This window comes from Quercus lobata, chromosome 2, assembly GCF_001633185.2.
Source record: "Quercus lobata isolate SW786 chromosome 2, ValleyOak3.0 Primary Assembly, whole genome shotgun sequence".
NCBI lineage: Eukaryota > Viridiplantae > Streptophyta > Magnoliopsida > Fagales > Fagaceae > Quercus > Quercus lobata.
This window is the reverse complement of record NC_044905.1, coordinates 58,214,880-58,229,028: the sequence shown is the minus strand read 5'-3', so window position 1 is coordinate 58,229,028 and position 14,149 is coordinate 58,214,880. Positions and strand designations below refer to the sequence as shown.

Genomic DNA, 14,149 nt, shown 5'->3' with positions numbered 1-14,149 from the left:
GGAAGAACACGATGAAGAAGAACACAATAGAGCTTCGTCACCACTGCCTCCGTCGTTTCTGATTTGGGATTTCTGATTTGTTGTTCAGATTTGTTGTCCCTTCTTCCTTTGTGTTCCAGAGTGCTCCTCGTGTTTCTGTTTTGGTGTTTTTCTATTCTAGTGTGAAATCTCTTTATGGAACTCGAATTCCACACAGGAAATCGAGTTCTAAAAACTCGAGTTCTATGTGGACTTTTCCTCCACCTCAGCTACCACCACATGCAAATCAAGACTTAAAAACTCGAGTTTTATATTGGAACTCGAGTTTTAGACACTCGAGATGCTAGTTTTCAACATTCTTTTGCAACATGACAACTAACTAAATTTTTTAATATTTATTGTTATTTAGAAAAAAAAATTCGCAGCAAATGCTAAAGGTGTTTATGATAGTTTACAAGATGTACTTCACCTTCTCACATTGTGGTTCAACCATGGATCTGCTGCAAAAGTTCAAATGGCTCTACAGAATTACGTTTTTATTTTCTGAATATTATTATTTTGGTTTCTTGCAATTTCTTGCTAACCAAACAGAATTTCATTCTAGTTCTTTTCTTGCATTGCGTGTGAACTTGTTCTAGATGTTGTAATCGGCGAGAGTACATTCCGATTGCTTTCCGGCGAAGATTAAACGCTGTTGATTGGGGGATGACTTCTTCATCTTGGATCTTGGCCTTCACGTTGTCGATCGTATCGGAGCTTTCCACCTCGAAATGGATGGTCTTTGCCGGTTAGGACTTTCACAAAGATCAGCTTTAACAGAAAAGGGATGGATCTTTGTAAGAGAAAAGGTGAGAGATTTTGATCAGAGAATGGTGGAAGAAGACGTAGTTGATTCAATGGAGATGAAGGGGAGTGGCTTGGTGGATCTGGGTTTAGAACAAAAGATTAACCACTGAGAGAGATTAAAAAAAACAAACAAACAAAACCAAAAGATTCATACGTGTTTTTCAATTTTTGTGAGGCTTCGGGTTACCAGAAGAAAAAGAAAATATAAAGAAAAGGAAAAAAAAATTGGTACAAAAAAATATATATTGTTAAAAGCTGATGTGGGCTTTTTTTTTTTTTTTTTCTTCTCCCTCCTTTAAGCGCTGACATGGTCATATCAACCACTCAAATTTAGACTTATTAGCATTTAATTTAATGTTTTAATATTAGACATGTCAACTGTACAAATCATTTATCACGTAAATATTTTCTATTAATGAGTTAACGATAGGGATTAAATTGAGTACAAGTTGAAAATAATAAAGACCAAATTAACTGCTATAAAAAATGTAAGGACTAAAATAGTATTTTTGCATATATATATATATATATATAATAATCACACTGTTAATTCGAAGTCAACATTGAGTTGGTTAGAGAGAGAGAATTTTTAAAACTTTGTCCACCATTATATATTTTCGTTTTCCTTCTTAACGGTTTTTTTTTTTTTTTTTCTTTTTTGGAATAAGGAAATTATCATAGAAACTAACTGACCATTATCTTGTCAAAGGCATTTTAAGTTCCAAGAATTCTACTCACTGTCATCAAATGTATTTAAACTTAGTCAACAAAAGCAAGTATATTTTGGGACTTTTTAGTTTCACACTAATCAGGCAGCACGACATAACTTGGGTCCTAAGGCGTTTTTAAGTGAGGCATTTTATATTTAAATATTAATTAAATAAATTTATTTAATATTAACCAAATCAAGTTTAATTTGATGTATTAAATACATAATTTGATGAAATAACACAAACTAAATTAATGTTAATTTCATATAAAGAATTTAATATCATAGTTGAAGTATAAAATTCAACAATAACAAAATGGGAATTTTTTTTTTTTTTTTAAAAGCTTACTTTATCTTGGATATAATTCGATGCAAATTGAAGTAAAATTATAATCTAATTTTTAAATATTATGTCTTGGTGTTAACTGTTAATAGAGAGATAGAGATTGTTTGGTATGTGTCTGTGTGCAACATTTGGTAACTAATGTTGACTATTTATTATGTAGTATAGGCTAATAATTTTATTTTTCTACTATTCACAATTGATTATATAAGAGTTGTGGCATAAAAGTTGTGTGCCTAGAATTTCTCTTATATTATTTGGTGAGTGGGCATGCAAGCTTAGCATTGAGGAAAAATTAAAAAAAGTAAAGTGAATAATATATACTAGCTTTTGAGCATATGATTTGCGCATGCTTTGAGGCTCTTTTTTTTTTTTTAATAGTGTCATAATATTACGCAGATACAGCCGTTTGAGTCATTACTTATGGAAATTTTACAATGGCTATTGTGAAACTCCCAAAGTTTGTAAAATGTGTCCCTGTCCTCTCTAAACAACTAGAATTTTTTTTTTCCAATCTGTCTTAAGGAGGAGAAAATAGAGATACGTATTCAAAAAATAGTCTCAAACTGGTGTGACTCCTGATACTAAAATAGAGTTTGAAAGGAACATACCTTTTGAGTCACTGCTTGTGGAAATTTTCCTCAGATTGTTGTGAAACTCCTAGAATTTGTAAAATGCACCCTTGCCTTCAGCAATTAAATTTTTTTAAATCAATCTTTAGAAGAAGAAAGAGAAGGAAAATATTGATGTGTATGTAAAAAATGATGTGGGAATTTATACACTATCAGATCCAAGATATATTTTCAAAAAAACCAAAAAATATCCAAGAACAATAATCGTAATAATACCAAAAAATCTCTAGATAAGTAACACTAAGATCAATGCAATACCATACATAAGAATTTAATCAACAAGATGACTTTCAATCTGCACTTTGTTACTTCAATGCCATATTTAACCTTTATACCACATCATGGCTAATTATGTATGAGAATTATACAAACTATACACTCAAAACAAGATAAGTTTTATAGAAATTTTGGACTATTGACGTTTTTCCCTCTAGATGTAGAGCCTAATGATATTTATAATCTTCGAGGTACAACCTCTAATCTATGAAAAATAAATTGTTTGAATAATATATTCAATGTGGTAGAACCACTAGGCTCTCTAAATGAGATTTTTCCAATGAATGATTTCAATTTTAGATGTCAATAGTGTTCAAATGGCATGATTTAGAAGAAAACTTGTGAAATGGAGGCAAAGAATTTGGTTGAGCCAAATCTTGGCATCGTATAGAAATTAAGGAAATTCATGGAACTATTCCAAGTAACTTTCTTTTAGCTGAAACCTACCTGAGAGTGAGAATAAACAAATAACTTAGGGCCTATTTTGGTATTTTTTTTTTGTTTTTTGAAAATACTAAGTTTTTTTTTTTTTTTAGATAAACATACTAAGTATTTTAACACACACACGGAAAGAAGTAAGAAAGTCTTAAAAAAACAAACAGCAATGTATATCCAAAAAGACCTACATGTTTTGTTCATTGAATGAAGATTATAATAGGAATATTAATCTCTTTTTATTATAAAGAATATTAATCTTTACTATTAAGAATAAAATATATTGTAACAGAATAGCTATTTCTATTCATATGTTCGGTTGTAAAATTGTATTTTGAAAACACTATTTCAACATAATATATAATAAGATTGTGCAGCATTTGTGCTTTTGTTTAAAAAACGCATTTTGTGATTTATTTCAATTTACTATTATCTATTACTTTGTTATTATTATTTAATACCCTTTTGACAAAATAAATACAATGGGAAAAAGGGGGCTATGGGGGATCACAAGCAATCCCTATCAAGAGTTCAATATCTACTATCAATGTTGGCCATCAGGATATGTCATATGCTATCTCAGTCAAACAAAACTAAAAATCTTTTCTTCCCGCCAGTATCATTGGATTCACAATTTCAAATGAATATTTCTGGAAGAATTCCACAAATACAATATAATATTTAAAGAATTTTCTTCTACTCTAAAAAAATAATAAATAAATAACCTAAAGAATTCTACTAAAGAAGAAAATAATTGGTGTTAGACCTCACACTCTGCGAGAGGTTTTGCATATATATTTACAATCTGCTTTACATCAGTTGTATAAAAAGGAAAATTACAGTAAATATTTTCTAAATTAATACATCTATTAGAGATTTATTCTTGTCGCCAATCTGCTTGAGTTTAATGATGTCCATGATTCACGTACATAAATTTGGCAGCAGGGTCTGAGAATGTGTTATGGTGACGTTTCACAAGGTTGGTTTGGTTAGTAGAGTTTGACTTGTGATCCAATGCTTGTTCCTGTGATGAAGTTGATTTTCCAAATTATTTACTATTAAACCAAAAGTGCATCAAATTGAATATAACACACACACACACACACACACAAAAAAACCCTAGCATCAACCACGATCTGCTTTACTTCGGTATCAATCAAATAACAAGTCAGCCTACAGGTCTAAAAACATCAAATCTAAACGATAACAAAATCAAAACCAATTCATTACACTTGCAACAATATAAGTATGCAAAGGTAAGACAAAAAAAAAACCTTAAGAACAAAAAACCAAAATAATACTACAACTATGGACCATCAAAAATTGAGTTCACCAAATTAAAGTCTCAAGGTTAATTAAATATAAGGAGTATGTCCTAAATATTCCAGAAATGTGTATGATAGTCCATAGGTGATAATCCTAACAACCTGATCATATAGGGCAGTTAAGAAAGCTCAGGCCCTAACAACTACCAGCAAAAAACAAGTGCAGCCTAAAACCAAATCAAACAAACCAACTCCCTGAACGATCACTGATGTTACAAATCACTTATACTAATTCACCCCTTTAGAGTAGGATTACATTGTAGAACTAAAGTTACAAACTTTTTTTTTTTTTACTAACCAACGTTCCACATGCAACCTGACCATCCAAATTACCACTTGCATTTACTTTTCTTAATTTTCTCAGCAACTATATTAAATACAATACAAATCATGCACACAAAATAAATAAATAAACCTTAAAATTCATGAATAACAAACAGAAATTACACTGCCAGAAATTAAAATTCGTACAAAATTTCTAAAGATAACATTATTATAGAATACATGTGGCCAACCCACTGATTTGTTAAGGACCCATAGCCAACCCGAAAATTTGGGACTAAGGCTTGGATGTTGTTTGTTGTACAAAATTTCCATGCAATCCCCTCCATTTGGTTTAGAGAAAATGAGAAAATAAAACAATAGAACCATCTAAAACCTAAGAATTACTCAGTTTGACACCACTCAGTTTGACACCAACCGATGCATTTGTACTAAGAGAATACAAAACAATCATGATATCAAACACACAAACATCACTTAATGCATGTAAAACTCAAACAATTACCCAAAAGCAACAATGTCATAAACAATGTTAGAGCAATGGAATGTTGATGAGGTGATGCAGAAGCAACTCAACAAGGATACAATTGCAGTCATAGTTACAATTTGGGTGGGGGGGCAATTGAACCCCGGACATCTCCATTGGAAACATCAAAAGGTGCCAAACAAATTATAAGCTGCTATTTTTAGCAGCAAGTGAAGAAAACAATTAGCGCTGAAAAATTAACTGAATCACCTAAACCAACAGCTACTGAATTAATACACATGCAAAAGACAAATCTAAACAGATTAAGAGAATGCTAAAGGAGTTATAAATACAAAGATAGGTGAGAAAGCAAATGGCATGCACAATCTGCCAGCAACATGGGCTGCATCATCAGTATAGTGACAAGCAATGCACTGCATCAGGAGGGTACCTGTTGGTACAAGCTGTAGAACAATGATATAACCCACTAGGATTATGATTCCTAATTTATGGATCCTAATAAAAAGATTGCAATACTGTTAAAAATTGTAGAATAATCTAGACACTAGACCAACCATAATTAAGAAATTAACCCCAAAAATAAAATTTGGCGCTAGAACCCCTAGACTAAGGACAAAGTTTGGCTACAAACTTGGTTCTAGTCAATGACTACAACTCCCATTAAAAAAATTAACATTGCTACATATTTTGAAAATTTAACCATTGGGCATTGGATTGCACGTTCTTAATATTCTTAACACACATGTCAGATAATATATCAATTGGATGTTATTGGATTGCACGTTCTTAATATTCTTAACACACATGTCAAATTACATATCAATTGGATGTTATTTACTATCCGATCTATAAACTTATTTTATTATAAATAATTTTAGATTACAAAAACTTGAAATTTAAACATTTAATTGATGATATAGCTATTGATTTTTGATTTTTTGAAAATTTTGCAAGCATGAAGGATATAAGAAGAAAATATAATAAATGGCGGATTTGTCAAAATTCACATCCAATAAAATGATATTGAGTGGAGTTGTAGCCATTGGCTATAAGCCTATAACCAAGTTTATAGCCAAACTTTGTCCCTAGACTAATGAATTGACCTTCAAAACCATATGATTGTCTCAATCTGGCATTATACACACACATTGAAAGCTTCATGTTGCCAAAACTAAAAAATTCTTTAAAGATGACAACTTGATCTTTCTTCCAGGGCTGCATCAATTAATCATCAAAATGAACATTAGGTGCCATGCAACTTATCCAAAGGGGTTGTCTAAAAGGGGATAATTAAACTTTGTTGCTTAATAGGGATTAGGTGTCTTGGTTTACTGCTGTATTGCAGAAACATTGCCTTATGTCTATATTATGCTTCAGGAACTTTGGAGAGACTATTTCTGTCACAATACATTGAGGGGCACAGTAGTATAACATGCATGTAATCAAATGTTGGTTACTTTGTCTAAAATTGCCATGGAAAAAAACAGAGTTAATGGGCAGATAGATGCACCAATGCCATGACATAACCTGAAAGATACAAATTAAATGCAATAGGTCTACTCTAGTCACATTATAGGACTAGAGTTGACCAATTTTAACCTCAATTTCTGTTAATATTACTGACCTCTGTGTCCAAATCCGATGAAGTATTTGCGGAGGAGGTTGGAGAGACAGTGAATAAACTGTTGAATGATATTGAAGGCTTGAAGCAGAAAAAGATACTAAGCCAGTGATGAAGAAAGAAAATGCTACCCTTCCACCAAAAAGAGAGGTATATCAAAACAAAAATATTTGAGGAGTTGGTTGAAAGTGTGATAAGTATAACAGGAGGAACATGAAATCCATAAAATAAATAAAAAAACCGAGAACAGTACTTCACTCCAAATCAAACTCAATAATTCAACCCAAATAAATAAGTCACAGCATTTTAAGCTATTCCCCCATTTTCTCAGCAAGCAAACATAGGTTTTAGAAACAGAAGCACTAATTAAAAATAATAGTAACAATTTTCCATTCTATCTAAAATGGTTTAAAACCACCATTCGAAATCACTTCCCATGTTTATTACTCAGCTTTCTTCAGATTTCTCAAAAATCACAGCAATTAAAAAGAGCCTTCTAGTAAGCCAGAAAAAAAAAAAAAAAAAAAAAAAAAACACAGCATAAAATTAAAATAAAACGCACCATTTGTCCTCACACAGCCCGAGTGAGAGGGAGAGAGGCAGAGCAAAGGGGGCAATGGACAATCGATAGTGGCGGGCAATTGAGGGCTGAAGTCGCTGTTTTGGGGGGGGGGGGGGTACTATATTTGGTAAAGTGACCAAATTGTTGGGGGTGGTAAAATGGCTAACCAGAAATTGTGTCTCGAAATCATGATTTATCGGTGGATATCTTTAAAAAAAAAAAAAAAACGACAAACAAAAAAGCCACCCCATCTCAACCAACTCAACATTTTAAGTGAAACTGTGTATTCAAAACACAATTCAAGTGCAGAAATCGTGTTATGAAAACACCATTTTAGAAAAGGCTATATGCCTATATCACCAAATATTTTGAAAAGTTTGCCATGTTTCTTTTATATAATTCAATTGTTACAACAAGTGGGGGGGGGGGGGGGGGGGGGATTGAACCCTGTTTTTTCCCATTTATCTAATTAATGGTAAAAAATTTAAATTACAAAATTTCCCAGACATTTACTATTGAATTTCAGTCAGGGTTCCAAAAATGTCTTCTAAACATCCATTAGATCCCAGCCTGCAATTCAGATAAACACAAAAAAAAAAGGCATTAAAATCTAAAATAAGTAAAGAAAGAATGTAATCTAACACCAATCCTCTAAGCAAGGAATTTTAAGCTAGATTATCTACAAATTTCGTCATGTCTTTAGGTGACTCATGGTAAAAACTGTTCCCACTTCCTGGGGTATTCGTTCCATCAAGCCATTTTTGGCACATGATCAACAATAGGATCTAGGACTAGCATAAGTCTCCTTCTGATAAACAACTATAAAGTGAACCCTTATTGCCATAATTAGTTGCACAATAAAATTTGTGAGTAGAAAAAATAACATAAATTTGAGGGGTACATAAAATTGGTCTTCAACCTTGAGCCCATTATAAGATTAATTTCACTCATGAACCTCACCAAACTCAATCTAAACAATAAAGCTATACCTCTTAGAGTAATGTGGTTCTCTAATATACTGTAGCAGACCTACACATGACCCCTGGGGTCACAACAAGAAATCATTATAGCAATTCCTGATATATTTTCAAACCCAGAAGTTTCAGACATGTCTTGAAGTTCACCTTATATATATGTTCAAAGATTCAAATACTGAAATATATTGGCAGGTGAAAGAATGATTAGCTTTTTTAGAATTTTCACTTGATCTTCTCCGCACCCACCCATCCCCCTGAAAAAACCACCCAAAACTGCCCACATTTCTAGGTGCTAGGAAGGATTCAAAACCTAAGATCACCCACCATTTATCACCTTGGCCACAGATAGACTTGCTTCTAACTTATCAAAAAAAAAAAAAAAAGATAGACTTGCTTCTAAATTCAGAAGAAAGACAACGAGGTAGCATATTGCAAAAGCAAGCATAAAATACATTCAAGTTCCAAGACAATTAGTGCCAATCTTTTTTCTGCTATGTAAATACTCACACACACCCAAAGGGATTTGAACCCCAACCCTCACCTACCACTCCAATCTTGTGGGGGGAGGAAGTGCATTTGACCAAAAGGTCATCAGTGCCAATTTTGAGGTAATTCATTTAAATTCAGGGGGAAATATAGACAATGGACATAGTACTTACTTGCTTGTCAAACTTTTGCGCCACAAGCTCGACATGTTTCATTTGAACTCAATGGGAAAATGGCTGAACGACCTTGTCCAACCATTGGGACAACAATTTAAGTCCACTTCCGTAGGAGTCCTTCAATTAAATAGCCATTGGAATATCCATATCTGTTCTTAGAGGAATGGTTCTTTTCAAAGATGACATATGCAGGTCCTCAGATGCAGTTTTCTTAATGCGAAAGGCTTCATTAGGCATACCAGCCTTCAAAAGGCAAGATATTAAAGAATTCACAGTAATGGTATCTGGTGCACAACCAATTGATAACATCTTACTAAAAATGTTGATTGCTTCAAACATTCTCCCTTTCATACAATGCCCAATGATGAGAATAGTAAATGTCACTTTATCTGGGTGGCATTTCTTCTCCTCCATCTCTGCCATGATCTTATTTGCCTCATCAACATTGCCAGCCTTGCAAAACCCATCAATTACAGGGTTGTACATAAATGGTTTTGTAACAAAATCATGACACTTCATCTGCCTCAAAAAATCACGAGCCTCATGCAATCTATTCTCCTTGCATAGAGCATTGATAAGAACAGCAAAAGTATACACATTGGGAGTAACATTTCTCGCATTCATCTCATGCCAAAGCTTCAAACCCTGATTTACCTGACCAGTTCGACAATACCCATCAATTAGGGAAGTGAAGGTAACAACATCAGGAAAATAACCGAGAAAGATCATCTTCTCATGCATGGTCAGTGCAGAAACCATGTCACCAGCCTTACCAAAGCCGTTGATGAGAACATTGAAAGTGATTGGATTTGGTTTAATTCCAGAACTGATCATCTCATCAAAAAGAACAGAGGCCTCCTCCATTTTACCCAATTTGCAATAACCTGATATAACCGATGTATAAGTTACAACATCTGGTTTAAGCTCACTTCTTGACTGAACCTCCTTCAATAACTCATGCCCTCTATTTACCTCATTGACCCTACATAATCCATTTATAAGAGTGTTATATGTAACTACATCAGGAGAACAACCAAAACTCCCCATATCATTGAAAATCGCAAAAGCTTTATCAACTTCTCTTATTCTGCATAAACCTCGAATAAGAATATTGAAAGTGCAAGTATCCAAATGAGAATGCAATCCCATATGCTCTCTAAATAAGCAAACAGCCTCATCTACTAGATTCCGCTTAACCAACTCATCCAACAACTTATTATACACAAAAGAACTAAGTCCAACCTCATCACACTGAACCTCAGCAAGCAATTTCTTGGCAAGATCAAACCTGCCCACTTGTGCACACGACAAAACCAAAAATCCCACTTTCCAACTATCAGGCAAATGCCCATCACTCCTCATGCAATCAAACACCATTTTGGCTGAATCGTAAAGACCCATTTGACAAAGAGACCTCATAAGCAAATTGTAAGTCTTAAAAGAATGATTAAGACCCAAACTCTCCCTACTAAACTCAAAGAACTTCAAGCCCAATTTGGGATTGTCTAACCGTCTAACAACCTCAAAAGCAACCAAAGGGGTCAAGTTCTTACTCAAATAACCCAAACAAGTATCTGACAAATGAGAACGAACAAATAGAGTACAGACAACCTTAACAAACCAAGCCTCGGAATTTCGGTTCAAGATTACCTCTTTTTCATTGAAGGGTCGAGACCAAGACCCTCCTCCTCCTTGGGCAAGACCATGGAAATGGGCAATGGCGACTTTGGAGGCTCGAACCCAAGGGGTACGGGTAGTGAAGAATAAGAGGGTCATGTGGAACGCCACGCCATCACTAGGCTCAGCTCTAGGTTCACAAACGTTTTCAATAACGATTCTTTTGTGGGTGTGACCAGAAATCCCAGATTTTGAATTGGGTTTTTGGTTTGAGTCCCTATGCTTCATGGAGATAGTGCAAAACCTAGTTGAGAATGAGTCTTGGCATTGAAAAACAAACACTTTTCAGATCACCCAATACTAAAAAATGAACTTTTTTTTATAGTGACAGTGATATGAATCAAACTGAGGCATAGATGAATAAAACTAAGATAAGAAAAGCCCTTTTGACCGGTCGGCGTGGACTGATGGGGGTGGTCCGGCGGAGAGAGAGTGAGTGAGCTTGAATCAGACTAAGAGGAGGAGGAGGCGGCACTTCAGTCAGAAACAGATGACCGGGGTTAGTTTTCTGTGTAGGGCAATATGAAGGGTTTTAAAAATAATTAAAAAATAATCTTGCCTCAGCTAGTTTTTTTGTTTTTTTCCAAAGAGGATTTAAGTCCTCCAAAGTAGAAACCATATTATTTCAAAAAAAAAAAAAAAAAAAAAAAAAAAAAAAAAAAAAAAAAAACAAAACAAAAAAACTGGTAACACCTAGGCAAACTAGTCGTTTTAAATGCGATTCATAATTTAGGATTCAGATTTTTTTTTTTTTTTTTAAATCTAACAATATACAAACTCATCATTTGAAATTTTAAACAACATGACATACCTTGAAATTTATATTTAAATTATTTGTCTAAACCTAGCAAGCAGGTGGGGTAAGTTGTAGTTGGATTAAAAACTCTAAAGAGGTGGCAAGACTGATGACCTTAACTCAAAAAAAAAAAAAAAAAAATTGAGAAAGAAGACTATTGATATAAATTAAAAGGATCAGTTGAAATCGGTGAAAAGAATAGAATTCAGGTGTGAAGGAACATCCTTCATCCACACTAATAAATCTCTAACATGTCTAGCATGTTTAGCTAAATTGTGGGCTACTTTGTTGCCAAGTCTACAAACATGAGAAAAAGAAATACAATTATAGGCATTCAAAGTTGATTTTGCCGAAGAGAGAATGTGATCAAAGGGAGAGAAGGAGTTTGCATCAGAGATGAGTGAATTAATCACTATTGATGAGTCCCCTTTGAGAATAAAGTACATGAGGCCGAGCTCCTAGGCAAATGAAATTGCCCTTATTGCTACCAGTGCTTTAACAATATCAGATGAGAAGGGAAGAAAAGCTTGTTCTGAGAGTGAAGCGATAGCATTACCTTGCCAATCTCGAATTACCACTCCTAAATCAGCCTTGCCCAAATCTGGAAAAATAGCTCCATCAAAATTAATTTTCAAAAAGCCACATGAAGGTAGAGACCATTGGAATTGAGGTTGGTTGGAGAGGTCGATAGGTTGAAGAGAGGGAGCACTATCAGTTCACTTAAAGTCATAAAGGGCTTGCGATGCTTAAGGGATCACCTAGGATATAGGGAAATCTTTTGAGCTAACTCTCAACTGGTGTACATAACACCACTAAGACATGGGAGAATGTGTAAGTGGTTGGATCTGGACTCTACACGTGGAGCAGCTATGAGGGAAGGGAGAGTAAGCATTGGCTAAGGGATCTTGTCTTGGTCTGTGCTAAAGGCGTGACTGCCTTGGGAAGGAAGTAAGATTTACACCTGACATGGTACTCAAACACTCACAAAAAAGGGCGATAGTGACTTTCTAAGGTCAGAGGCTATGAGGACACCCCTTGTTGGTTGAATGCACAATGAATCACATTAGGAACATGTGTACCAATCACAGTACTTTTGATATCCCTCTCAATGTCCAAGACTTATCTCCCAAGCAGTGGCAAAGCTACCTACCTATGGGTCCTAGTGCCACGTTGGTGTAGTTCTTATCCCTTAGTCAGCAGATAATATCACAGCTGTGAAAAGGTCAAAAAGAGAGAATATGATGACTTGACACCTGTCCTTATATTCAGCCACATTCCTTAGAATATAAAAGGAAAATGTAGTTGTGCTATTATAGCAAGAATCCAAAATAGATATTTTGAGATGAAAGTGGAGAGTTGGTAGGAAAGGAAGGCAACTTCATTGTAAACTGATCTCTTTTTCATACATAATACAAGCTAAGCTGAGCAAGAATGCTATGTTCTTGCTCAAATCGTGGTTTTTTTATCCCTTTTCTAGGGTTTTCCACATACATCCTGTGTTGTTTTGATAATCTACTTCTTGTTGTTTAAATGTGCGTCTTTTTTATGTCCTAGCATCACTTTCTTTTTTTCTTGTTTAAGTGTCATGTCAAAACTTGCATCTTTTCGAGCTTCCTCATATAAATGTACTATTAGATAACTTATTTCACTCCCATAAATAAGCTCAAATCTAACTTGCATGTACAACTGGTTTCGCCGGTACCATAAAGTCCACATGATCATTGCCATTAACTTAAGATTTTCCCTTCCTTATGAGCGAAGGAAACCAGATTCCTGATTGTTGGAAAGGAATGTAGCTGGCGAAAGGTGAAACCTAGAATGGAATCCCAAACTTTAGCAAGTTTTAGACATTCCCATAATGCATGGCAAATGGTTTCTGCACTCATCTTGCACTGCTCACAGATATCATCAGTAAGAATTTTTCTTTTCCATAAGCTCCACTTAACTAGGATAGCATCTCACAAGCACACCAAAATTTTTTTTTGACTCTGTTCGGCACAGGGAGGCCCCAAACTAGTTTCCAAATGCCATTATCAAGAGGCAGAACATTTATAGTAGGGGAAGGAGAGTTTACTATGGCCAAGAACTTTGAACTCGATTTCACCAAATACACACCTAATAGATTGAAATGCCAAACCATTTATCTTCAACTAGAATAGGACTCAGGGGAATGCTACAAATTAGTTCCACTTCATCTTGATGAAACAAACCTTGCAGCAAATTACGTCCCACCTCCTTGTGGCCAGGTTAATGAGCTCTGCCACTTTAGCCTCTTCGAATCTTGGAACTACATGAGATAGAATTTAAGGATAATCATGAGATGGCAACCATGAATCTTGCCATACACTGATAGAGTCACCACACCCTACCCTCCATCTGGCACCCTTTAAAGGGACATCCCTTCCTTTCAAAATGCTATGCCAAGCATGTGAACCTGTACTAGACTCCGGAGACTTCAAGATAGAGCAATTTGGAAAAAATTTAGATTTAAAAACTCTATAAAATAGAGAATTTTTATTATGTAATAATCTCCAGGCTTG

At 34.5% G+C, this 14,149-nt stretch overlaps 1 protein-coding gene across 5 annotated transcripts; it reads right to left on the bottom strand.

The window, feature by feature from the left end:
- Positions 1-3,817: 3,817 nt before the first annotated feature.
- LOC115975967 (pentatricopeptide repeat-containing protein At2g06000-like) lies at positions 3,818-11,367 on the bottom strand. 5 transcript variants are annotated; one of them, XM_031097025.1, is made up of 4 exons: positions 9,134-11,367; positions 8,005-8,067; positions 6,939-7,067; positions 3,818-4,244 (listed from the first exon to the last, which is right to left on the bottom strand). In XM_031097025.1, exon 1 carries the CDS (start codon positions 11,039-11,041, stop codon positions 9,260-9,262), a length of 1,782 nt encoding a protein of 593 aa, XP_030952885.1. In that variant the 5' UTR covers positions 11,042-11,367; the 3' UTR covers positions 3,818-4,244; positions 6,939-7,067; positions 8,005-8,067; positions 9,134-9,259. The 5 variants fall into 5 exon arrangements, 4 of the variants coding, with proteins under 4 accessions (XP_030952885.1, XP_030952883.1, XP_030952884.1 ...); XR_004088226.1 differs by lacking the exons at positions 8,005-8,067; positions 9,134-11,367 and adding an exon at positions 7,498-7,548 and having other exon boundaries at positions 6,939-7,062; XM_031097023.1 differs by lacking the exon at positions 8,005-8,067.
- Between the last annotated feature and the right edge of the window lie 2,782 nt (positions 11,368-14,149).